Source organism: Abramis brama, assembly GCF_963993115.1.
Source record: "Abramis brama genome assembly, chromosome: 14".
NCBI lineage: Eukaryota > Metazoa > Chordata > Actinopteri > Cypriniformes > Leuciscidae > Abramis > Abramis brama.
This window is the reverse complement of record NC_139976.1, coordinates 12,581,444-12,607,193: the sequence shown is the minus strand read 5'-3', so window position 1 is coordinate 12,607,193 and position 25,750 is coordinate 12,581,444. Positions and strand designations below refer to the sequence as shown.

Here is a 25,750-nt window from a genome sequence, read left to right as displayed (position 1 = left end):
CAATCTGGCATTAAAGACAGACATAGAAGCCTTGATGCCAGAAGCATCAAGCTAAATGTATTTTCTTACATTGCGTCTAGTAAAGTTGCAAGACCTGAGCATTTAAAACAAACAAAAAAACTGTTGCAAAACGTTTAGTCTGTGAATTCCTGCCCTAATTGAGCCCGACCGATCATGGATTTATGGGTTTATTAATTTTTTTTGTGCTCCAATATGTTGTGAAGAATATACTTCCACTTCATAAAACATTTAGTATAAAAGTATGCGCTAAGAAAACTGAAATATTTCTGTTGTTCTTTCAAATACACTGCTGTGAATGCTTTTAAAGAGGTAAAGAGGTATTTCTGAAGTGTTTACAACCATTATCTAAAATACCTACATACTCAACCAATCTAGCATTTATCACACATTTAATACCATGCATAATGTGTACCACATTTAACAGTAATAAAGACAAGAAATATGCTTAAGGTATAAATGGTTATTTTTAAATAAATAAATATCTTTGAGATTTTCTACAGGACAGGCCTTAGGGTAGGTTGCTGTTTGACAGCTTTACCAGTGTCATCCATTGTGAAACCGCAGGAACATCATGTGTACAGTGGTCTTAATGAGAAGATGAAGTGATAACAGCAAATTTACCATGAGCAGTACGATAACCTGAAAAAACGGAAGCACTTAATACAAACATAATGAGAAGGATAGCACATATCCTTTTACCCCCATAATACCTTTCTTTAAAAAAAAAAAAAAACTAAAAAAAACAGAACACCGTATTCTGTTCCCCCTCCGATTACGCCAACTAATCGGTCGGACTCTTGAAGGCAGCACTGGGTAAGAGTTTGGACAGAAATACTCATCCAAGCTCTCAGTCTGAGATCTATCATAGTACCATACAATTTGTGCACTGTGTGGGAACACAAAACAAATGAAATAAAAAAAAAAATAATCTAAAATGGTCTCTGACAGGCACTGTCACTTATTCTAAAATGTCTACAGTATTACTGTCCCTACCAGAGGTAGTATCTTATCAATGCCAGCTTTAAGTGTCCTTTGAAGAACTATATTTAAAAACAACAGTAAAGGAGGCAAGCCTCGCCGAGATTAGCATCTGTGTGCAACACCATCTGGACAAGCACAGCAAAAAACCTGATGTTGTACGATTATTGGCAATAGGCCTTGGGTGGAGAGTCTCTTCCTCTTGTAATAGAATATTGTTTTGAAATTTTCCCTTGGGGTGACAAGACTGAAGTGAGGCCTCAGAGGAAAGGGTCCACACCCAGTCCGATTAATGCATTATCATCCATATTGAAGGAGGACTCGTAGGTCTGTTGGGTATTCTGATGCATCTTCTGATGGTGCCGGAGGTTAGACTTGCTAGAGAAACGTTTGTCGCATAGGAGGCAAGAGAAGGGCTTCTCTTTGGTGTGGATACGCCTGTGGCAGATAAGCTGGGTGGAGACCCGGAAGGCTTTGCCACACTCCAGGCACTGATAGCGTTTGGGTTCTGTGTGAATGCGCCGGTGATTCTTCAGTGCCATGAGATTGGTGAACTCCTTCTGACAGACCGAGCAGAAGAAGGAGCCGGTCTTGTGGCTGTTCTTGTGGTTGAGCAGTGAACCAGCGTGGCGATAAGTGCGCCCACAGTGCTCACACACATGACTCTTCTCCTCCCTACCGTATTCTTCACTACTTTCCTGCTGGTCTTGCGGCTCAGGGAAGCCATGTACTCGGCTGAAAGCTGAATCGATCTTAGGAAGGCTCTGAATTCCTATCTGCTGGTCCAGTGTAGAGTCCCAGTCTAAATCCTGCTGCATCTGCATACCTTGCTCATGGTGTGACTGCCCTTGTACGCTGCCATGGAGCTCCTGGTGCTGCTGAAAACTAGCCAGGTTTGGGAAGTTCTGTTGACATATGTTGCAGTAATAGGGGAGTCCCTTACTATGCACCTCCATGTGGCTCTGCATGTGTGAAAACTCACAGAAGGTTTTCCCGCAATCTGGGCAGCAGTGGCGAGCCATTTGAGAGTGGCTCTTTAAATCCAGAGGATCTGTGAATGTTTTGAGGCAGAGAGTGCAGTGCAGGAGGTCAGCAGAATGAGTCTTCTTGTGGTTGAGAAGGGAACCGGCATGTCTATAAGAGCGTCCGCATTGATCACATCTGTAACAAAGGACAATACTAGCATAAGATACAATGAAATTATGAAGGATTGAAAAGGATAGGTGTTTAGATAACATTTAAGAAACAATCTGACTCACGTATAGCATTTGTCCACACCATCTTGATTTACAGTAGAGTTCGGATTTCCGTTTCGGTAACAGCGGTGTCTCTTTAGCCCAGACTTTCCCTGGAACCTTTTACCACAAGTTTGGCAGCTGTAATGAGTTGCTCCCCGTGCATGGATTTTTTGATGGTTGTACAGGATACTGGAGAGACGAAAAGCTTTACCACAAGTAGGACAGACATACTTTTTCTTCTGCGTGTGAATGCGTGTGTGGTTTCGTAAAGCCATGGGATTGGAAAAGGGCTTGGCACAGAAGGAGCAGGTAAAATTGCCTGTTTTGTGAGTGTTCTTATGGTTCAACAAGCTACCGGCGTGACGGTAACTTCGACTGCAAATGTTACACTTGAATGGTCGTTCCTCTTTTCCTAGGGCCATACGGTCTACATTTCCTTTTCCTGGGGGGACAGAATCAGAGACAGTCTCTTTGCAACAGGTGTGTCCTTGAAGTAGTTCGTTATCTGGAAATACAAGACGGCAATTCTTGCATTTTAAATCCTTTTCTTGTTTGTGGCCCCTGACCTTTCTTCTTGCTGCTGCATTTCTTTTAGTGGTCGAACAAGTGTGATTGAGTAACTGTTTGTTTCCTCTGAAGGCCTTTCCACATTCTTGGCAGCGGTATCTTTTGACAGCAAAGTGTATCCGTAAATGGTTCTTCATTGCTAGCTGGTTGGAGTAAGTGTTGTTGCACAAAGCACAGTAATATTCACCTGTCTTGTGCGAGTTTTTGTGGTTGACCAAGCTTCCCGCATGCCGATAACTTCGCCCACATTGATCACAGACAAAAGGACGAGGGTCCTTGGGATCTCCTATCTGGCCCTTCTTTTCTTGGCTAGACTTATCACTGCTAGAGGTCTGCCGTTGCTTATGGCGTCTGCTCATTCTCTTTCTGCCGAAATTAAGTGCCTGCATTCCACTCCCTGAGGCATTTCCACTCATCTGCATGAGTGTCTGAATTTGTTTGTTGAGCTCTTCAATCTTAGCCTTGTTTTCTTGATGTACCCTCTGGTGGTTCAATAGTTGTTTATAGATTTTGAATGCTTTCCCACATTCTGTGCAACTATGCCTGGTAGAGAAAGAGAACAAAAAAATCAGATAAACAAGAACTTGGCTAAAAAACAATACAGATGAAGTATGATACTTTTTACAAAGCAATCAAATTCTGAAATTTTAAATACTTACTTCTTAACATCGAAGTGTGTCCTCTGGTGATTCTTGAGGGCCAACAAATTATAAAAACGCTTTTGGCAAACAAAGCAGCGAAACACTCCAGTTTTGTGAGACTTCTTATGATTGAGCAAAGATCCAGCGTGTCTGTATGAACGACCACACTGGTCACACTTGTACTGTCGTTCTCCATCATGTGGACTCTCATGTAAAAGTTCTTGTTGAAATGTATTTCTAAGAAGCGGTTTCTCCGCGCATTTCTCCCCCACTTGTCCATCTCGTTGTCCTGTGCACTTGTGGTTATTGAGGTGATAAAGATCGCTGCAGCTTATGCCACATTTCCCACAAATAATACCTTCCATTTCCACTTTTGGTTTGAGCTCATTCTGGTGGTCTGTTACAAATTGATCTGGCATATTACCTTCTATATTGCTATGCAAGAGCTGGTGGGCTTGTAGGTCTTTTTTCTTTGTAAAGCTCTCTCCACAAGTGCTGCAGATAATCAGACTGCATTCACTCTGCTGATTTTCACTCTGTTCATCTCTCTTGACCTCTAGAGAAGACACAGATGACGGGCCAGATGCTGAAGGTGCAGCATGGGTTTGAGTGTGACCTCGGAGATGGCTTCGCAGTGCACGCATGTTACTATAGTGATTCCCACAAACTGAGCACTGATACATCTCTCCATCATCCTCTTCACACTCAGCTTGATCTTCACTGTCACTCATTTGTCCATGAATGTTGTCATGAAAGGTCTGCTGTCTAAAATAGGCCTCAGCTGCACTGCCATTGTGTTCCTCAAAACCAATATCCTCACCCGACTCTCCTAAGAAATGTTGATGCTTTGTGTTTTGAAAGTCCATGTGACCGGATGAGTCGTTCGTCATGGTCTGATACTGCTGAATCAGGAGGGGACATGTGTGTGACTTGATTCCTGCAATATCAGTAAATGTCTTACCACAGTCTGCACACATGTGCCTCTCCATGAGGTGTTCATCCTGAGGTAGGTGCTCATCTGGGAAGGAATTGTCAAACTGCTCATGAAATTCAGTAGCATTTGTCTCGTCCACATACTCCTCGTCTGATTTATGCTGCACAGAGTCTACCAAGTCATGAGGAAGGCCTAATATTCCACTTACATCTCCCTCATGTGATGAAAAGCAGCCCTGTTGGTTCTCATGTGTTAAGGGTTCTGAGGAAAGCCAGTCGCCCTCAGAACTAGCAGGCAAAGATGTGGGTCTTCCCTTATGAATCCGAAGGTGGCTTCGCAGAGCCGCCAAATGTGGGTAGCTCTTGCGGCAGATGGAACACTGAAAGATCCCGGTTTGATGGGATCGTTTGTGATTTATAAGACTGCCTGCATGCCTGTAACTTTTGCCACAAATGTTGCACCTGAAGCGGCGACCAGAACCGTCATCATCTTCTACTTTGATGTTATCAGGACATGCTTTTGAATGATCAGGGTTGAGGTCCTCTGATGGTAGGGCCATAGGCTGTCCCTGAGCATGTACGGTCAATGAATTGTCATCCAAAGAGTTAGGTAGATACATTTCCCCATTTTCCATTGGCCCATCTGATTGGTCATAATCAACAACTTTATTGAGTAACTGAGGCAATGGTGGAGTGTCACTAGTGGGGGGATAAGGATTAGAATCTGGGGAATGAGTAACACTTTCATTGTATGAGAAATTGTGCTCCTCTGACAAATTGGTAGGGAGCTCAAATGACACAGAAGAGGAGTTGTGCAACAAAATATGATTTTGAAACTCATCATCATTAGCAAAAGTAACCTGACAAAGGTGACAAAAATGTATATTAACGTCACCATTCTGTGGCATAACTTGCGGGGCAGGTTCTTGCTTGCAGTCTGTGAGGGCAGCTTTAGAGTTCTGTCCACTCAGACGACCTCGGGTTTTACTATGGATTCGCTGGTGACTATTAAGGGCAGCAAGATTGTTGAACTGTTTAAAACAGATTGGACACTCAAATATTCCCATTAGGTGAGTTTTCTTATGATTTATGAGGCTGCCATGATGTCTGTATGTCTTGTCACACGAGTCACATTTAAACGGCCTGTCTCCAGCATCATCTTCAGCTGCTGTGTCACTTTCTGGGGTTGAGTTTGAAATGTGTTCGGACTCTGCATCATTACAAAGGCTGCTCAATGGAGCAATATTCAGCTTCATGTCTGGCTGCAAATCTGGCATAATGTCAAAATCCACATCATCTAGATGCAGCAACTCGTCATCTTTATAACCACTTTCAATATGACTTTTTGCAACATCGTTCGTCATGACATGAGACTCTTTATTGCGATGGACCTTTTGATGGGTAACCAGCTGAGTTGCCAGACGAAAAGCCTTTCCGCATTCTGTGCAAGAATATTTCTTTCTAGATGTGTGGATGCGCAGGTGGCTTTTGAGAGCCAATGCATTGGAGAGCTTCCTGGAGCATATATGACACTGAAAAGAGCCAACCTTGTGTGTTTTTCTGTGGTTAGCCAAGCTACCAGCATGCCTGTAGCCTCGTCCACATTCCTCACATTTGAACTTGCGTTCCTCTTCTGACTGATGAAAAGTGTCTATATGCTCCAAACGACTGGGCATGCCTAGCTCTTGCATAGCCATAACGTTATAGTATAATGATAAGAAATGTCAACAAGAGCCAGCTTGAATGAGTGTGAGGGACACACCTGTCCTAACTATTATCAAAATGGCTTGTTCGGTGAGGCCTGAACGTGAAGGCAAAAAATTAGCTGAGAATACATTCTGTTCCATTCCATTGAAAAAATGTCATTGGGAGGATGGTGCAAGTGCAGGCAGTGGATGAAATCTGTAACAGGAAAACCCATACATTATTTACTATTAAGTTCACACAAGGCAGTAGTGCAACAACAACAAAAAATAAATAAAATCAATCATGATAAAAAGCAAACATTAGCACTGCTTTCTCAAAAGCTCAGAGTTGACAATCAATGAGTCATTATATAAAACAAGTAGGCTAATTAAACAAAATTAAGTATTAACATTGCTGTACAATAAAACACTGCACTGATTCATAGGGAAAATACATGCAAACATTTAAAAAAATGTCTCAGTTGACATTCACTTTAATTGTATGGACTAAAAATGCAATTAAAGTAAATGTTGACTGAAGCGGTCATTCTGCCTGACATCTTTCTTTTTTTTATGCTGTTAGGAAAAAAATCTTTCCTACAGGTTTGGAATGTCATGAGAGTGAGTAAATAGGACCCTATGATTTAAATAACGCACCCCCCCCCCCCCCCCACCACCTAAAAAAAAACACAGATGAAATTGCGACATCCAGTCATTAAATATACAGTAGTCAACATTTGAAGTGATCAAAAAAGTTAATCAAAGTTGTCCTAAGACAAGAACAGGTAGTTCAAAATGAATGTATAACTTTGATGGAAGGTTTTGATCCACTTCAAATGTTGACTACTGTATTTTACTGTGCAATGTCAAGCACCTTGGCAAATTGAAATAATTATCAACTGAATTAATAAAACAAAAGTAGGCCTGTAGAATTAATTAAAAGTCAAACAATGTTGTGACTATGACTAGTGCAGGGCTCATAAACTTCGGTTCTGGAGGGCCACAGTCCACAGTCATACAGAGTTGAGGTCCAACCCCTAACAAACTCACCTTCCTGTAACTTTCTAGTAATCCTGAAGGCCTTGATTAGCTTGATGTGCTTAATTAGGGTTAGAGCTAAACTCTGAAGGACAATGACCCTCCAGGACAAGAGTAGAAGAGTCCTTGGCTTGAGCCCTAGTGTTTGTGATTAAACCACAAAGAGACAGCTGTTTAAATATAAAGTGTGAATGATATGTGCAAATTCATCTACACATACTCAAAAGAAATTAGGACAGAATTTGATTTCCACAGTTGTTGACAATACGTTTGTATTACATAATGAAAACACCAAATAACCAAAAATGGAATATTTGAAAATACATAAATAAGATTTTATAGGCCTCTATTATTGTCAAAACTTTTAATGAATTATTAATTTTTTAAAGTTTTAAATGGAAAACAATTAAACCACAGAATTTGGGACAAAATAAAATACATTTCAAAGGGCTCTTTGTAAATAATGACTTTTCATGTCAGGGTGAATTGCTCCTTTATTAAACAAATATGGTTTAATTTATAAAAAGTGTATAACACAAAAGCATAAAACACAGGCAAAAACACCTGATTTTTTTTACAAGCAACAATTAAACCAACTTGAGGTGTTCTATAAAATCAAAATACATGGAGGGGTTTCTATATCCATAAAGACCATTTACCATCCATCATGAATCTTTAACGTTAAGTTAGTTGGTCTGAGTTCTAGTTTTTAATCTAATATTAGGTCTAATTTTAAAATATAACATCATTCCACAAAAATAACGCGGTATATCTGTCAGGATCCGAAAGCATGAAGGATCAACTGACTGACGGGCTCCAGCAGTTAGATGACAGTCTGTCTCACACAATGGAGCTCTATTGACACACTAAACACTTCTCCAGTACATTAGCTTAACAGCTAGCTACGCAAGCACAATCTCGACAGTGTATTAATCGATCGTTGTAATAGTCATCTAGTAGTTGTCTAATTTAATATATGAGACAAAACGCTGAGATAAGCGGAATAAAATATATTTTTGGGAGAGGCAGTAGCATCCCATTCCACTGCGAGCTTGTTAGCAATTGGCGGCTAGAAACTGCGGCTAAATCTAGCCAACTGATACAGCAAAAAATAACGTTAGGAGTATACATACTGAATGTTGAGGTCTCCCTATGTGGTGTTGGTGCGTGTAATGTTGGCACTCCGTCCACTTTATTTTAGTTTCAGGACGGGCGTGTTCGTCCCCCCTTTTCTAACAATTGTCTTTTCCCCATCCCACTCTCGACTCACTTCCTGCTTTTGTTGCTAGGGAACAGGAAATGTGCATCAGTGAAAAAAGTCCGTACGTTTTCCTCTCAAGAGCGGTTTTCTTTTAACATACGTTTTTTAAATAGTTAAACGTTGCTTATTATATTATTTATACCCCATCCGCCACTTCTAAAATTTGTTCAACCATTAACATGAGCCTTGTTTGTTCATTCTTTAATGCTGCCATTAATTTTAATGACAGCTTGCATTTTTAAAAATGTTAAATTCGCCTGTATTTGGCAACTCTTACAATAAAGTAATAGCAATTATTTTTTTAACAAGCATAACCAGTTACACGTTATTATAACCACACAATTTTTTTTTGTCCCATTCACATTTTTGTTATGTAACTTTATGCACAAAACAAATGAACATCCACACTGAAGTGAGCATGCATAATTTCCCCTCCCACATATTTTTTTTTTCACTCCACCCCATTCTTTCCCTCTTACCATGCACTGACTGTAGTCAGCAGAAACTCTTCAGCAAGAATACCAAAAGAGCAGAGTGATGAATGCGAGTTAATGTTGTAGGCATTCCCCAGGTGGAGAGTGAGGAAGTCATGAATGCTAACATCTACGCGTTCGCAGGGTAATTTCGTCGTGGTCCTAAAGCCGCCGACCTTCTCCTGAGATTAAACGATTTGCAATTCATTGTCAAAAATACAACCGTCTCTCCTGGTAGCACAAAAGGTACGTAACGTAAGCCATTTTTTTTTTTTTAGAAATACTGACGAGATATAAACGGACACGTATTGTTAAAAATGCAGCTATTATGATGAAGTGACAGAAGCATCCGACTGCGAATTGCTTCGCATCTTCAGCGGTCCTAAAGCCAGCCATTTTGTGTTATAGTGCATGCTGAATAGTAGTTGTATGCGTTAAAGGCATGGTTATAAGCTCTTTGAATTGCATTTGCATTGCTTCAATTTGATCATGGTTGTTATGTTTAATTTTGGTTTACATCGAAATGTAATTCAGTTTTGAACATTAGCAGTCCAGATGGCAACTTCCTTTGAGAACGAGCGTCTTTCCTATTTGTCCCTGAGGTCCTAATGCCGGCCATTTTGTGTTGCCTTCCCCATCCTTTATATAAAATATTTACCGTGGTAATAGTTTCTGCCAAAAGGCTATATACTAGTTTTACAATAAATATGTTATCTTGTCATTCGCCACCATTGTAATAAAACATTAAAGAAAAATCACAGGGTATAATGTATTTTTAAAACAAAATCAGCAGTATAGTGACCATGGAATTGGGAAAGAATTGATTACCATGGTGAAATTATGTAATAGATTACTTACCTGCAAGTACAAATCACTTTTTTTCAGTCAATTGTCAAGTGCAATGGTCAAGTTTAAGAGTAAAAAGAGTTGAATATTATTGTTTTTTTGCAAATTCTTTGTTATTGTTTATAGAAGTATTGTTCATTAAAAGAAAATAATTAAAGAGATTGGGAAAAAATTAACGACAAAGTATATAAAAATATAAGTTACAATAAATAAAATCATCTGTCAAATGCAAATTTGAACTCTAAACTCTAAATTAAAATATAAATCCAAGGCACTCATTTGTGTATTTTGTTGTTCTCCCCAGCATTGTCAGGATGGCTTCACCGCAACCAGGTAGCCCACCGACTGCAGAGCAGTATACACCACCTCCTTCTGAGACCGAGCCCAACAAAGAACAAGACAACATATCAGAACAGCCTACAAGAAGAAGAGGCAAAGGGAGACTGCCAAAAACTCTGCACACTTTTAAATGCTCGACCTGTCAGGAGGTCTTTGACAGCCCTTCAGCTCTACAGAGCCACAAGCTGTCAGTACATGGTAAAGACAAACAGCAGCAGTACACATGTGGTAAGTGCACTAAGACGTTCTCCAGCCGAGCACAGCTTTCCAAGCATCAGCGCTCCCACTCTGTTCAGCGTCCGTTCCAGTGCCCACAGTGCCATAAGGCTTATAAGACTCACTCAGAGTTGCGCAACCACAGCCGTTCACACACAGGGGAGAAACCATTTGTTTGTTTTGACTGTGGCAAGGCATTTATGCAGGCCATTTGCCTGCGTATCCACATGACGCAACACAGTGGCGAGAGGCCCCACTCCTGCCCTCATTGCTCTAAGAGTTATCCCACATTATCGAAACTCAAAGTGCATCAACGATCACACACCGGGGAGAAGCCTTACTTTTGTTCCGAGTGTGGGAAGAGTTTTGCCGACCCTTCAGTGTACCGCAAGCATCGGCGTAATCACCAGGGCCACCGGCCGTATATTTGCAGCGAGTGTGGTAAATCATACACTGAGCTGAAGGACTTGAAGAACCATCAGCGCTCGCACACGGGCGAGAAGCCTTACCTGTGCTCTGACTGCGGCAAAGCCTTCTCCCGGTCGTCCTCTTTGGCGTGCCACTTGCGAATCCACTCCAAGAGCAAGCCATACCAGTGTGAGCAGTGCGGCAAAGGTTTTACTCAGCTGTCTTCGTACCAGTCCCACCTTCGTACCCACTCCGGCGAAAAACCCTTCTTGTGTCCACAGTGCGGCAAGATGTTCTCAGATCCCTCTAGTTTCCGCCGACACCAACGGGCGCATCAAGGATTCAAGCCGTACCCTTGTGATAAGTGCACTAAGAAGTTTCGGCAGCCGGCGGACCTTGCTGTGCATCAGCGTGTGCACTCCGGTCAGCGGCCCTACAAATGCCAACGTTGCGATAAAGCTTTCGTCGCTTCTTGGGACCTGCGGCGTCACATGCTAGTGCACTCCGGGCTGCGGCCTTTCTCTTGCACTGAGTGTGGCAAGTCGTTTACGGAGCGCTCCAGTCTGAACAAACACAGAAGGGTGCATTCAGGGGAGCGTCCTTACAAATGCCAGCTGTGCTTCAAGTCATTTGTTGTGTCATCAAGTTTGCGCAAGCATGAGAGGACACACTTATCCGAGAGGCCGTTACAGGTCCAGGCCACTCCTGAATCAGCTCAAATGTTTCCCACCACCCTTCCTCAGTTCTCCTGCTCTCACTGTGATATGATATTCGGGACGTGGGAGGAAGTACAGGCCCATACCAGCCTTCACACTATCTCTCCACCGTCTGATTCTACAGTTTCGGCTTTACCTAACGGCCCTTACGTTTGTGTGACCTGCCAGGCAGAGTTTGCTCAGGTGGCTGATTTGCAGGCACATGAGAAACTGCACCCCAAGCCACGACCCCACGTTTGTGACCAGTGCGGTAAGGGTTTTCTGAACAAAGCCGGGCTTCGCAAACACCAGCGCATCCACTCAACCAGTCGGCCACATTGTTGCGCTGTTTGCGGAAAGGCTTTTCTTTTTGCCGCCTACCTACGCAAACACTTTCGTACCCACCGTGACACAGACTCGTCATCTTCCCTGCCTCAGACAGACATAGCGCCCAGCCAACCCCTGCCATCCCCACCAAGTGCTGCGTCACCGTCGGAATCTGAGCCGACTGCTATTTCCCTGACTGTTCCAGTGTCTGTGCCGGTGTCTGCATTTCAGACAATGCCAGACCATGTATATATGGACAAGGAAGAGGGGCTCTAAATGTATTGCTGACTGTGTCGGCTGCTTTGAACACCTGGTACTGCTGTTCTATAATAACACAAAAGAGAATCTTGCAAAAAGCCTAAACACTAATAAAATTTCATTTTTAAGTATGATTAAATGCATCAGTGCATTAATAGTTGAAAAAAAGATGCCTTTAATTTGCCTTGATATTGTAGGAAAATGTATTTATCTTTAGATTTGTGCCAAGATTGCTGAAAGGATTTATTTTTTATTTTTAAGGTATGTCTTAGGTATGTTTAAGGTATGAACTGAATCAAAGTGTCAGTTCATGTTGCTCTTCAGTATCATAATCACAGATTTAATCTGATGTCATGTTTATACACTTGAAATCAGTGAAATATTTGAATGCTGATTTTAATCACAAGACCAATGACTTTAAATCAATAAATGTTTCTCCATAAACTGACCATTAAAGTTTATATATTATTTTATTTTTCTTAAACAGTTAAGCAGCTTGTATTGTTTGAATTTAAGCAATAAGCCAGTGTATGTGGTGGTAAATATGACAGTGATTCTTCTTGGACATGCTATAATGCTCTTATGGTATACAGTAAAACAACAATATCACCTCTTGTTCTTCTTTATCTGTACCCCCAATGTCCTATAAGCTAAATTATAGGCTACTTCGTGGATTTTTGGCAGTTTGGTGTATTTTGATATTTATGATAGGCCTATTTAAAAATGGTTTCATTTACAATACCCAGTCACACTTGACTAAAGTTTGGACACACTTGACTAAAGTTTTGATTCCTATTATTTAAAAAAATGTTTAATCTAGTTTTTTTTTTTTTTTTTTTGACAAATATAAGTAGGCTAGTACCTAGATATGCTTTCTACACACAATTTAAATTTTCTAATTTATTTATTGTAATTACTTTTTATGATTAATTAAATGGATGAGTAGGCGTGGGCAATGAAAGAAAGCAGCCAACAAGTTCCATATTTTAAATGACTTTGTATTGTTTATATAAATTGTGGGGAAAAAAGTAATTAAATTAATATTATAAACAAAATAGTATGCGTGTCAAAAAATGTAACCAGTGATGAAAGCCCTTGTATTCAAAATTTGTATTCAAAATTGAACATTTAAAGTGTGTTAAAATTATAGTTCTAGACAAAAACTTGCATTTCAGATCTTAGGCCCTAACCCTAAGTGAAGAAACAAGTTAACTGTGGATAAATGTGTGAGAAACAGTTTTTGATGACACATACAGTTTTGAAGGCTATATATATTCAGCGAAGCTCAAAATGACAGCAACTTCAGCATTGGACAAACTCTACATTCCCTCTAAAAAAAAGGTATGTTTGGTTTATGTTCTTTTAAAAAATTCCACACTGCTGTTTTGAAATCATGTTAATGTTGTATCACACAATGTACCAAATAGAGTATTTGTAATATGACTGAAAGTTTTCCTATTTTGTGTGCAGATACATTCTTATTTGCATTGAGAAGAATCATCCACCCTAGACAGCAATGGCAGCGATAGTTACCGGGCTCATCCCAATCCTCCGCACTGCAGTGGATTCCACCACCTCCTATAAAGGTCGGACCATGTGGTTCGGCTTGCTCTGCATCCGCCTGGTGACCGTCTTTCTGGCTCAGTTACCATGGAGAAACCTAAATGAGGATTTCCAATGTAACAGCTCCTTAGCGTTCTGCAATAAAGCTTGCTTTAATATACACTTTGACAGTTCTATAGTGATGGCATGGCATTTCCTCTTCGTCCTTCTTGTGCTCTCAGTCCTTCTCATGGAGCTTTTTTCTTCCCATCTTCGATATTCATTCCAGAAGAAGAAAGATAGAGAAATGGCACCTCAAAGCGAGCAGGGAGGTGTCGAAGGTGATCCCACCATGACTGTTGGTGGTAGGATGGTGATAGACCTCCACAAGAGCAAAAGCAGTGTGGTGGTGTACCTGTTGACCGTGATGGTTCGGATTGCAGTGGAGGTTTTCTTCATATATGTCTTACTCTTCTGGGTTCTGCCTAAATTGGATCAGCAGTCATATATTTGTAATGCAAAACAATTTCAGGGATGTTCAGTACAGCAGTGTGTGGTCCGAGGAACAGCAGAAAAGAAAATGTCTGTCCATGGACTGCTGTTTATATCTGCCCTGGTTATTATTACAAGCAGTGTGTTTTGTCTCTACTCAATAGGCCACTATCTCTGTAATGGTTAAAAAAGGTTCTTGGTGAACACAAGCATATTTGGTAGCATTAATGCAACCATTTATAAATTATGCCCTTCTAATTTTGTTTTCTGAAATGCTTTATTATGGCTTACTGTGTCCGATACTGTAATTAATATGATTGTATTTTTAGTCCCACTTTATATTAGACGTCTTTAGCTATGTACTAACATTTAAATTAATAATTTGATACAATGCACTTGTGTACATACATGATTTTACATTGTACATATTTTAAAAAATACCTGCATGTAATTACACTGTTGACACTTCTCTTCGCCCTTAACCCACCCTTAAACCACCTAACCTGTCCCTAACCTTACCCGTATCCCACCTCAACAGCAGCGCAATACAATATGAACAGAGTAAATTGTACTTATTTTTTTAATGTAACTTCATGCGTATTTGAAGAAATAAGCAAGAACTGTTCACATAACTTAATTTTTTCATTTACGCATGAAGTTTACTAAGTAATAATTTTAAGGCAATGGTTTTTCTCACTTTTCTTAAGTTAAGGAAACTGATCACTTTAATATAAGTGTGACCGTATTTTTATTTAATGTGATTGAATTTGTAATTTTGCAATAACTTTGGAATAAACCACATACATTTAAAAAAAAAAAAAAAAGAGTTGAGAGTTGTTTTCCAGTACAGATATCTAAACATTCTTAAAACAAGATCACATTTGGAGAAGCAAAATGACTTGATAAGTATTTCTTTCTGAAAAAATTATCAAAATTATGAGCTTTTACTTCAAAAAAACAAAAATATTTCCCAGTGGGGTCAGAAATTAGTTTTGTTTCCCCTTTGAATTAATTTTATTTTTCTGACCCCACTGACTGATAATTGTTCTTGTTTTAACTTGTTTTAAGTAAAAAAAAACTAAAAAAAAAACGACTTTATAGTAATTTTGCTTAAGTAAAGGCATCTTGATTTAAGAATGTTTAGATATTTCACTGAAAAACAGAAAGGAAAAAAAAATTGAGTAAGAAAAATATTTTTTGCAGTGCAAGGACAAAAAAAATGTGTTAAGAAATAGCTTTTTGGTTTTGCATGCGTTTCTGTGTCTGCAGTTTTGTGTTGTTTGGGCTGAGAAGTCATTTTTTATGCATTGTGTGAATGCTGAATGAGCTGTTCTGTTCAACTTGTTCTTTTCAAATCTCTGACAATACACAACAAGATTAAATGTTTCATAAAACACAAAGAGTCATCTTTGTTTTTTCCGCTGGTCAGAATTTATTTCTTTATAATATATCTAATGACATATATATATATATATATACTATATATTATATTAAAGACCATTAATATATATGCTAGCTGTATGTTTTGAGCATTTTAAGTATAGCATAAGATAATCACAGACCAAATTGTGTAAAATATATATGCTGATAGAGCAGATCAGTTGCAGAGGTCTGTTGTGCAGCAGCTTATCTCCACCTGAGGAGGCACATCTGCATCACACTCCTTAGCTTTGGCACATCTGCGCACCTCACCGTCTACAAAAAGAAATACACACAATAGCTTTCACAAAAGGCTTGGGTTGAAAATAATACTGTCAGTAGACTTCATCAGTTTATCGTTAAGAGCCCCCTGTATCTCAGGTTTAAACATGAACTGTAATCTGCAGTACTGGCACTATCCTATATTTTAGCAGCTGAGAAAATGAATATGGTCAACTCACAGGCTGGAGCGTGCATTTTGATCTTAATGCAGGAATCGAGACCACTGCTGCATTCTATCTTCTCGAACTTATCACAGTCGGGATTCGTTTCGTCGATCTTGTTGCAGAAGTTGCACCTCAGTGCCTGTGCAACTAATAGGATCACAATTTTGAAATGTATCTTTGTTATCATTGTGATGGGAAAAATGTTAAGAAAAGCTTCTGTTGTGTGCTGAATTCATTGCAAAAAAACTAAACAAAAAACGGCTAAGCCAAAAATAGCTAAATATTTAGTGACCTTTTAATGGTCTTAACCATTTTAATCACAAATCACTGGTCAGGAAATGAGAAAGAATTGTACAAATACTGTAGATAAAGTAACTTAGAATAGCCTTCCCTAACTTGCAGACAGCTTTTTACTGGAAGACGAGTCAGTGTTGTTCCACTCACTGTTAATGGCTTCAAACAGTTCAGTTGTTGAAAAATGTCTCCCAGTCAATCTGGACTCTGAACAGGACAAAAAATGAGCTTGATGGACTTGTTCTCAAGTTCCCGGTTTTCTTTGCAGTGTGGGCAGGAGCATTGTCTTAAAATAACATATGATCCTCATTCCTCCTTATGAAACAACTTTTTTATTTATAGGAAGCAATCATGCAATATTCTCATGAACTCCAAAGCATTAAATGTCTTTTCACAGTTAAGTAGCTCACCAAAAGGCTCCTCACACAATAACACCTCTCCCTCCATGCTTCACTTGGGTAGAAATGCATTTATTATTATATTTCTCACCAGATTTTCGAAGACACCGTTCTGGAGCATCACCATGCAACTCGTGTTTCATTGTGATTTATCACTCCACACTAAATTCCCATATTCTGCTGAAAACTTCATTCTGTCTTTGATGTTTTGAGACCGCAATGGCTTTTTAAGTAATGCATTTGCTTAAATTTTGCTTATTTCCTGACCAATAATTTTTGATTAAGACGATTAAGGGCTTTAGCCACTTTATGGAAATCATATAAATATACATGTATATGTGTGTGTGTGAATGTAAGAATGTATATGTAAATGATGTTCTATCTAAATTACATACATTTAAAATATGTACATGTATTTTAACATATATATTTAAATATTACCTATTACCTAATATTATAAAAAGTACAACCAGTTTACTGTAATTGAGAAATCCGGAGAACAATGATCTGAAAACAGTCAAAATGCACTCACCACAGAGGGCACCTAAAATCATGATCAGAACCAATGTGTGGGATCCCATCTTTCTTTCTTTATTAAACTGGCATAAATGAATGATAATGAGTTATTAAATGCGAAAACATAAATAAATGTAAAATCATTATATTTATTTATGCATTAAGACTAAAATTACTGTAATATCTGATAAAATATCTTTCTTACCTTCTTAGTCTGTATAGTGTTGCTCAAGAACTAATCAAGGAGATGAATACAGCATATATATATATATGTGACACCTGATAACAAGTGTCCTCCTCCCTGCCCTCTAACAATAACTTGCTATGGGGTATAACATGTCCTATGTAACCATTTAGATCCTCAATTTAAATAAACACATAAATGCAGTCATTATGACAATAAATGAAAATCAACTGTATAATATAATAGAATGTTTTATTTCTTTTAGCAACAGCAGTTTTATTACAATTACCCTGTGTATTTGGATATTTAATTTACTTAAATTTAAATATAGGCTATTTTAAAGTTTTTTTTTTTTTTTAATTGATTATTATGTAATACTGGTTGTCATCTTACATTAAAAACAGCATATAATTAAGAACGATTTGAGTTTTCATATTTTAGATATGAAAGACATGAATTATGAGAACAGTATCTCACACATTGCCTCAGTATTGAGGTCATCTGCTTTGTGTGCACAACAATAGTGAAATATAACACTGTCACACCCTAATGTTCCATGTCCTTTCTTACCCAATGGCTAAACTGAACAAATGAGAAAATTCAAAGTCACATGCACAAATTCTGAGAATCAAATGAAAGTTTATACCATTTAAAAATTATAAGAACAGGTTCAAATTAACTTAACTTTTCATAAACAATTAAAAAAAAATTTTTTATAACACATCTGAATAACAAGGAAAATCAACAATTGAATTGAATCTTACAGCATTAAAAAAAAAAATCTGTATAAAACAATCAAATACCGTACAGAAAAAATAATAATCTCATTTAAAAAGACATCAACAAAACATCAAATTTATGAATGAGAGAAAATTAACACGTAACACAAGTGAGGGGGACGTTTTCCCCCTCACTGATCCTGGTCATCTTAGTTGAAAACTTTGTTGTAATCCACAGAATCCTGTTTAAACAGACACATCGAAAGGATCATACCACATATCTGCAAAAAAGAAAGAAAGATATTTTTCATAAATGAACCATCCATGGTTCAACCATTCAGTTAACCATTAATCATTTAGGTCTGATATCTATGCCAATGCCCTCAATTAACGATTTCGGTCAAACATTGCAGATTCAAATGCTCGGAGTCTGGGATCAAGGATGCATGAATCTTAAAAACCATACACTAGGCTACTATTATAACAACACAAACAACATCTACCTTGCCAGTATTCCACAGTGAAATCTCTGTGAGGGAAGATACAATTAAAAGTAACCACTGAGATCTTTGTACAATCATATTCCGTTACTCTGAGCTCACAAAACAAAGTCACACAAAGTCAATCCTGTTAATTAGTTGCTATGTCATTTCCACACCAAGTAGTATCATGCATTAACTATAACAAAACCTATTACACAGCACTCTAGAATGCTCGATTCTGATCAATCGCAGCATTCAGTGGCAAGAAATTTCTTAATATACACCATCGTCCATAGCAGCTCAGTCCTCTCATCCGGGTAACTAATTAAGGTGCGATCACAGTCATGTCAACAGGAATCCATTTTCATGCAGGGCAAAAGTTTTCCTGAGAAGCTCTGTTGTTCATGCGCCGCACTGAATGCAATTCGATTCCAATGAGAATACACAATGGATCTTTTTTACCCATGAAATTCCACTAATTTGATCACTCTCTCTGTTTATTTCAAACAAATGCAACTAACGAAATCTTGAGACGTAACAGTTAGGAACTTCATTTTAAAATAACTGTACAATTCATTGCAGTGTTCGTCTTACTGCTAGGCCAACTGAGTTCCACACTGTAGTGTACTTATTTCCCTTAATGAAAGATTTAAGATAATATACAGGTATAAAATTATTTTTAATCAATAATTCATGTCCATGCATTTTATATTTGCGAGGAGCTGTGTAATAAGTGTTATGTTTTCTCAGTATTTCGTTATTGCAAAATAAACCCATTAAGGCTGGAATACACTGTTGTATTCAGAACGACTTGAAAGTCTGGTAATCTGGCTTCATATGATGCTCGTCGTTTAGTGTATGAAGTCCAGTTTTTCTCTGTAACCATTTACAAAGTTGGCATGTGTATGATGCCTATTGTTTTAAAATTGGTGTAGTGTATTCCAGCCTTTATGGGTGATACAAGTGCCGACTGTACATTATTCCTCCATGCAAAAATGAAGCACTCAACCACACCACACTAGTCACAAACAGAGACCTGGACAGCTGAACATGGCTGCCATGTGACTTTCTAGGGCAGCAACGGTGTGTGCGATTAAGACAACAGTAAGATACGAGGCAAATCCACTGTAGACACTATGAGACAAATGGCCAGAGGTGGTAATTAAAACATTCAGCAATTACACCATCAGTTCCTCCCATTACACTTAATTTATTCTCATTAACACTAAGTTTGGACAGTAAAAGCTTGTACTAATTTGCATTATCTGAATTGGGTTTAATGTGTTTGGTGACAGCTTGTTTACCTCCGCCAGAGAAATGGCCAAAATAACCGCCAAAATTAAATTAAGATTTTCTCCCAGCCAATATGTTATAACTTCTCCGCAACCCTTTGAGAGAGAGAAAAGAGGTACAACTCAATTCATTTTGTTGGAACACAATTTATAAAATGATTACAGGGCAGAACTGAAACCGTACCTGCTTATAAATCCTGCATGATGTGTAATTTGAAATGGAAACATTTGAGAAACATGCGTGACATGTTTTTGCAGATGTCGTATTGTCAGTGGCATTGCCTGTGTATATGCAGGAGCACGGTAAATCCGTCCAGTCCTCCATCCCATTCCAACCACAGCATTCTTTCTGCAAAGATAATAATGGAGGTGATATTTTGTTTCAAACTTCCCAATGTAATTGTCAAAGTTTGCTTTCAAGTTCTACTGATATCATGGCATATACCAGGCATGTAGCATGCTTTATGCATTGCACGTGGCATGTATTATGCTGATAATTTTATCTAGAGCTTTTCTTTAGAAGTATTGCATCTTCATGAAATCTACTTTTGTAGTCAAACACCTTCTCTTAAAATGTTTAAAGCTGAATGGAATGTCCTATTATCCAAAACTGGGCCAAAACTGTCCGGATCCCTATACACTGGGAAAAAATATTTTTGCTGCTTGTTTGCTGCTAGAGCAAAACAATTGCTTGATTTCATTGTTTAGCCCACTTACATATGTAAAATCAATTTGTGTTGGGAATACATGCATAATCTTTGTCAAATTAAAGGGTTAGTTTACCCCAAAATGAAAATGTCGTTCCAAACCCGTAAGACATTCGTTCATATTTCGAACACAAATGAAATATGAAAGCTTTCTGTCCCTCCGCTACAGTAGGCTACTACCATTTTCAAGCCCCAGAAATGTAAAGTCATGATTCCAGTCATTTAACCTCAATTTTATGAAGGGTGAGTGCTTTATTTGCACAAAAAAACATAATTTAACACTTTATTTACAAATTATTAATCTCAAACGCGCGTTCAACACGCGTCAACACAACACGCGTGCGCGTTCACGAGAGCACCACGACGCATGCGTATCGTGTTGACGCGTTATGTTTTTTTGCGCAAACAAAGCACTGACATGGCTTCATAAAATGTAAGTTAAACCATAGACTGTTAAAAAAAAATAGGGTTAAACCACTGGAGTAACATGGATTACTTGAATGATGTTATTTACTACCTTTGTGAGGCTTAAAAGTGGTAGTTTACTTTGATAATACTTTACTACATTTCTGGGCCTTGATAGTGGTAGTTGCGTAGGCTGTCAATGGAGGGACAGAAATCTCTTAGATTTCATTAAAATGATCTTTATTTGTGTTCCGAAGTTGAACGAAAGTCTTACGGGTTTGGAACGACATGAGGGTGAGTAATTAATGACAGAATTAAAAAATTTTGGGTGAACTAACCCTGTAACTGAAACTGCATGGGTTGATCTTTAGTTCCCAGCATGCTTTGACTGGATTGGGAGAGTGTTGAAATTAAGTGTTATTTTATGCAGTTTTGAGTAAAGGCAAAGCTTTGTTCGTGTTTAATGTTCCTGTTATGTTGGACATTTAAAAGAGTTTCTGAAGTTGGAAGGTTTTGGTTACCATTGTGCTGAAGAGTAAAGCTTGTGAATAGGCCTAAAATGTCTGGTGTTTGTTGCTACATGTAGTGCACACAGTTGTGATAATGTCAGTTAAGTGACAAACTATAACTGCCTAAATTTAAGATAAAATTAGAAAAAATAATACTTATTCAGTTTGTTACTTGTATATTACCTAAATCCATGTGTGAAATGTAGCCTACTTGAAAAATCTGATTGCAAAAAAAATAATATTTGGGTCAATTTTACATCTTGTTTTCTCATAGTTTTCTTTTTGTTGTGTACTGTACTGTTTCTCTCACCTCCTTCTGAATGTAATGAAGAGTCTCGTTGAAACCCTGGAGACTGGAGTCATTAAATGTCTTTATTAGTGTAAGAGTTTGATCCTTTAGTGAAACGACCAACTGATTAAGGGGGACAAGTTAAAGATGTTTTGGTCATGATTTTATCTTAAGTATTTGCTTCAGACATATAACATTTCAAAAACAGAAATCAATCAAACTGATTAAAAACTTGACACCAAAGAGGATTATTTATAAGTAATGTGCTAGATCTGTATGAAAAACCCAATGCCAAACTGGGTGGGACTGCAGATCTGCATGCTTGAGTTACCTCAGTCTTCATGGTGTAGAAAAGAACCCCACCCACTATCTGAGCCGCAAGAAGAACTGTGAGCAGGATGAAATACTGTAGATAAATAAAGGTTATTTTAATACTGTTACAGCTCAGTGGAGCAGATCAACTTACTGCTGCATTACAAACACCAGTACCAGGAACATGCACAATTCTCAAGAGGTTGGTGACTAGTACTAGACTCTTAACATTTTAGGAGTTGTCCTAACAAACGTATGTTAAATGGCGCAAATCTCAAATCAGTCACATCAATGGCTTTTAAATCCCATCAAGTTTTGTTTTTCTGAAAACTCACAATTGCCAGCAGGCATTTGACAGTCTTCAGAGAACCCAGACATCCTATGAAGCCTAGTACCATGGTCACAGAGCCACTGATGATCAGCAAGTAGGAGAAGAGAGAGATGGAAATGTAGGGATGGGTAACTGTAGAAAAACATTGAAACAAATGCTTTAACAGTTTGCAATACACGAAGAATCCAAATAGAACTGTCTGTGATTTCCATACACAAATAAATATAAAACTTACAGAAAAGTCTGTTCTCTGGAAATTGTACCCATAGTCCCAAAGATAAGAGGAGGGATCCTAAGAGCTAAATGAGAAAACCACAGTCCAACAGCATTCTGACATATACAAATGTAAAAGTTTTGCCTTGTTAATCCAAAAAGGGAACATATATTATACAGTAGGCTATATGACTGCAAGGAAAGTGCTGTTATATTTTTATATTCATTTCATTTTGGGTCTTAGGACTGATATGCAACTTACAAAGAATATCAAGTTGAAGAGAAAGAGGAAGTATTTGGTGAGACTGATACAGAACTCAGATGCCATATCTGTAAGCACAAAATCAAAAATAAATGAATATTGAAATCATCTACTGAGAACCATTGAAAACAATATAGAGACCAGGCTGGTGTGTTCTATTTGTTTTCGTATTTGTTTATATGGATTTGCTGCTAAAAAAAAAAGCACAAAAACAGAACGGTACAGGAAGTGTCTTGTATTCTCGTATTTCCTTGCCTTTGGTAACGAAACCAAAGATATCGTTTTACACAGGCATGCATTAACTATTCAAGGACTAGCTAACACATGGGACAAAAGTGCTTTGTTTGCTGTTATGAACATTTGAGAATATATCCTTCGGGGGTTAGGTAAATTCAGGGTTTTTTTAGGACTACATCATGTTAGACGGTTCAAACAGCCAGTGATATATTTGTATTTATAATGTTTAAACAACAGAAACAATTATTGTTAACATTTATGCAATAAAATCTCGCTTTTTTTTAAGAAAATAGTATCTCAGATAAACAACGTTTACATAATCACCATCTTATTGGAATTTATCAAAACATTTTAATGATTTGACTGATATCTTATAATGCTTTAGAATAAATGGTTTCACCAAAGAAATAAAGATGTAAAACTTACCTTAAACAAACTGGGCAAAGTCAGTAAGATTACACGGTGGGTAAATAAAATGTGGCAGCCTCACATGAGATCATTTGAAAAATAAATTTTGCATATGTAAAAGGTTTAAATCGGATTCGCTGTATTGCTTGAGAGCTCATGCCTGTAAGCAAAGCTTGACTGACGTCTTCAGTAGAAAGCAGGTGTATACAGAACACCCACCATAAATAAAATATCAGCCCTAGTCACTACATCCACATATCCCCACTTACTTCTCTGAATTAGCAGCATTTAATTTAAAATATGTAAATTATTTGTCATGCTATGACATTTTGTGATGTTTTCATGTTTTACACAGTCTGCAATATTTAGAAAATATAATTGAGTTATATAATTGCTGCCTAAGATTTCCAGATATCGATTTCTGAGAGGGGACGAAAGAAGTGACCTCAGAGCATACCTGCCCTTAACAGTAGACGAGTGCATGAAAATAAAACACAGGGGCAGAGATCGAGGTTAATTCATCTGAGGTCACTGTAATGCCTCCCACAGGAGACTGAAATTTCAGCTCTCATTCCCTGTTTCAACAAGCTTCCTCATCGGCCTGTTCCCCCTCCCAAACACAATTAGTGGTAGATAATTAGGTGGAATGTTTTAGGGCTTCCCTGTTAATGGATAGAATGGGACAGAAGGTGCTGTAATTATATCGAGGGCAAAGTGCTGTTATTAAATGGAGGAAAGCATCATGAATTGAAATGGATTTCAATATTACCTCATGTGATCAGATACACAAGATAGATAGGCAGATTGCACCATTCCTTCTCTCTCCCTCCTGTATAACCTTGCTAACAGTCTGATTAATTCTGTCTCATCATTCTCTGTCCTTCCTCCCTCTCCCGTCTCTGTAAACAGCACCAGTAATTATGAGAAATGAACAAATGAACATCGTACTAATAGAGTTTCATTATGTTAATATGCTGTATGCTGCTGGGTGTATAAAAGACAGACTGTCCCTCATTCAGACACACACCTGCAGCAACCCTGTTATTTGAAGGTTATACAGGCTCATTTCCCACCCCTGGAATTCTGTTTTTTATTTATTTATTCATATTAAACAGCAACTGTTCTCTTAGAAGGTAAGGATTATTTGTGTCGTGCGTGTTCGTGCTTTAACCACTGTACTGTTTTCAGGATTGTGTCTTAAATGTTCCTCATAGAATAAGGTAGAGTGAAATGTTGTAAAGAAAATCTTTATTTTTATTTAAACATATATAAAACATCACCTGGGTAAAAAGTAAGCTCAGTCAGTCTTGCTATTACACATTGGTAAACAACTAACACTACCTGCATACAACAGCAATAATTAAAATAATTTTTCCAAATTACGTTTTTGTTTTACAATGCTTGGATGTACATGTTACATGCACTGTTTTTTATACAGATGCAGACGAATTGTGCTCTACTCTGTATCTCACTCTGTGTATTTACTGCACATCTCTCAAGGATCCATGGCATGACCCTCACGGTACATCTTCTATTACCTCTTCTCTAGCTGAACTAGATTGTTTTTTCATCGTCTCTTTTATGGGTCTTTGTTAATCCCACAGAATCCAGAGAAAAAAGGCTGGACTCTACACAGTGCTGGGTACCTACTAGGACCTTGTAAGTGCATCGCATTCAAACAATTTGACAGCCTGTGTATTTTAACTACATTTAATATTGGTTTTATTGCAATAATTTTGTGGTTTTCCTCTTGCAGATGCTCACAGAAGTCTTAATGTAAGACACAGAGCTATGGGCAAAAAAAACATGTGGAACGAGAGTTCAAGCGTGCCAACGTCTTCATACAGTCAGTCCTTAAAGCATTTATTACTATTTTTATAATTAATAGACAACCTTAAAGTGACTTTAAGTGATATTAAGGAATAATCTGAAATATTATTACATTTTTATTTTCCATCCTGTCCCATTCTTAAATGTTATTCTTCTTTGTAAAATAATATTTTTTCTAAAGTATAGTCCAATTTTTTCCTGTTCCATAGATGATTCTTATCTTCACTCACTGCTGGGTCATCTTGCATATCTGCGATTAAAAGGTAAATTACATAATAGTTTAATTGATTTGTTTCCTTTCAGTAGTAACTGAAAGAAATCTGATTCTAGGCAAGTAAAGTACTATTTTTCTCTTTCAGAAATGGGAATGACTGAAGATTTTAGTGGCTCTTTAATTAATGGCCATATGAAGCAATAACAGAAATATCCCTGTTTAACTGTTTTTCAACAGTTGCCCTCTAATAATGTTTTGCGTTTCATCCTTTTTATTATTATTTATTATGTAATAACAACTAATTAAATTGGTAAAATGCATAGGA

The 25,750-nt window shown here is 37.9% G+C and overlaps 4 protein-coding genes across 8 annotated transcripts; 2 read left to right on the top strand and 2 right to left on the bottom strand.

Moving 5' to 3' along the window:
- Positions 1 to 741: 741 nt before the first annotated feature.
- znf646 (zinc finger protein 646) lies at positions 742 to 8,980 on the bottom strand. Of its 2 annotated transcripts, none has more exons than XM_084135451.1 (4): positions 8,842 to 8,980; positions 3,464 to 6,280; positions 2,259 to 3,347; positions 742 to 2,160 (listed from the first exon to the last, which is right to left on the bottom strand). In XM_084135451.1, exons 2-4 carry the CDS (start codon positions 6,073 to 6,075, stop codon positions 1,260 to 1,262), a joined length of 4,602 nt encoding a protein of 1,533 aa, XP_083991577.1. In that variant the 5' UTR covers positions 6,076 to 6,280; positions 8,842 to 8,980; the 3' UTR covers positions 742 to 1,259. The 2 variants fall into 2 exon arrangements, with proteins under 2 accessions (XP_083991577.1, XP_083991576.1); XM_084135450.1 differs by lacking the exon at positions 8,842 to 8,980 and adding an exon at positions 8,235 to 8,386.
- Positions 8,941 to 15,347, top strand: znf668 (zinc finger protein 668). Of its 2 annotated transcripts, none has more exons than XM_084135452.1 (3): positions 8,941 to 9,081; positions 9,986 to 13,265; positions 13,395 to 15,347. In XM_084135452.1, the coding sequence occupies exon 2, from the start codon at positions 9,996 to 9,998 to the stop codon at positions 11,940 to 11,942; it is 1,947 nt and encodes a 648-aa protein (XP_083991578.1). In that variant the 5' UTR covers positions 8,941 to 9,081; positions 9,986 to 9,995; the 3' UTR covers positions 11,943 to 13,265; positions 13,395 to 15,347. The 2 variants fall into 2 exon arrangements, with proteins under 2 accessions (XP_083991578.1, XP_083991579.1); XM_084135453.1 differs by having other exon boundaries at positions 8,943 to 9,081; positions 9,995 to 13,265.
- Positions 15,348 to 17,450: 2,103 nt separating this feature from the next.
- Positions 17,451 to 23,607, bottom strand: cd37 (CD37 molecule). 3 transcript variants are annotated; one of them, XM_084134965.1, is made up of 9 exons: positions 23,400 to 23,607; positions 22,737 to 22,804; positions 22,497 to 22,560; positions 22,266 to 22,393; positions 21,950 to 22,024; positions 21,640 to 21,741; positions 19,893 to 20,057; positions 19,721 to 19,804; positions 17,451 to 18,215 (listed from the first exon to the last, which is right to left on the bottom strand). In XM_084134965.1, the coding sequence occupies exons 2-9, from the start codon at positions 22,800 to 22,802 to the stop codon at positions 18,144 to 18,146; spliced, it is 756 nt and encodes a 251-aa protein (XP_083991091.1). In that variant the 5' UTR covers positions 22,803 to 22,804; positions 23,400 to 23,607; the 3' UTR covers positions 17,451 to 18,143. The 3 variants fall into 3 exon arrangements, with proteins under 3 accessions (XP_083991091.1, XP_083991090.1, XP_083991092.1); XM_084134964.1 differs by lacking the exon at positions 17,451 to 18,215 and having other exon boundaries at positions 19,484 to 19,804; positions 23,400 to 23,519; XM_084134966.1 differs by lacking the exons at positions 17,451 to 18,215; positions 21,640 to 21,741 and having other exon boundaries at positions 19,484 to 19,804; positions 23,400 to 23,527.
- An 806-nt stretch (positions 23,608 to 24,413) lies between these two features.
- Positions 24,414 to 25,750, top strand: gall (galanin-like). The gene is made up of 6 exons (XM_084134164.1): positions 24,414 to 24,514; positions 24,820 to 24,903; positions 24,986 to 25,040; positions 25,138 to 25,227; positions 25,421 to 25,474; positions 25,571 to 25,750. The coding sequence occupies exons 2-6, from the start codon at positions 24,820 to 24,822 to the stop codon at positions 25,627 to 25,629; spliced, it is 342 nt and encodes a 113-aa protein (XP_083990290.1). The 5' UTR covers positions 24,414 to 24,514; the 3' UTR covers positions 25,630 to 25,750.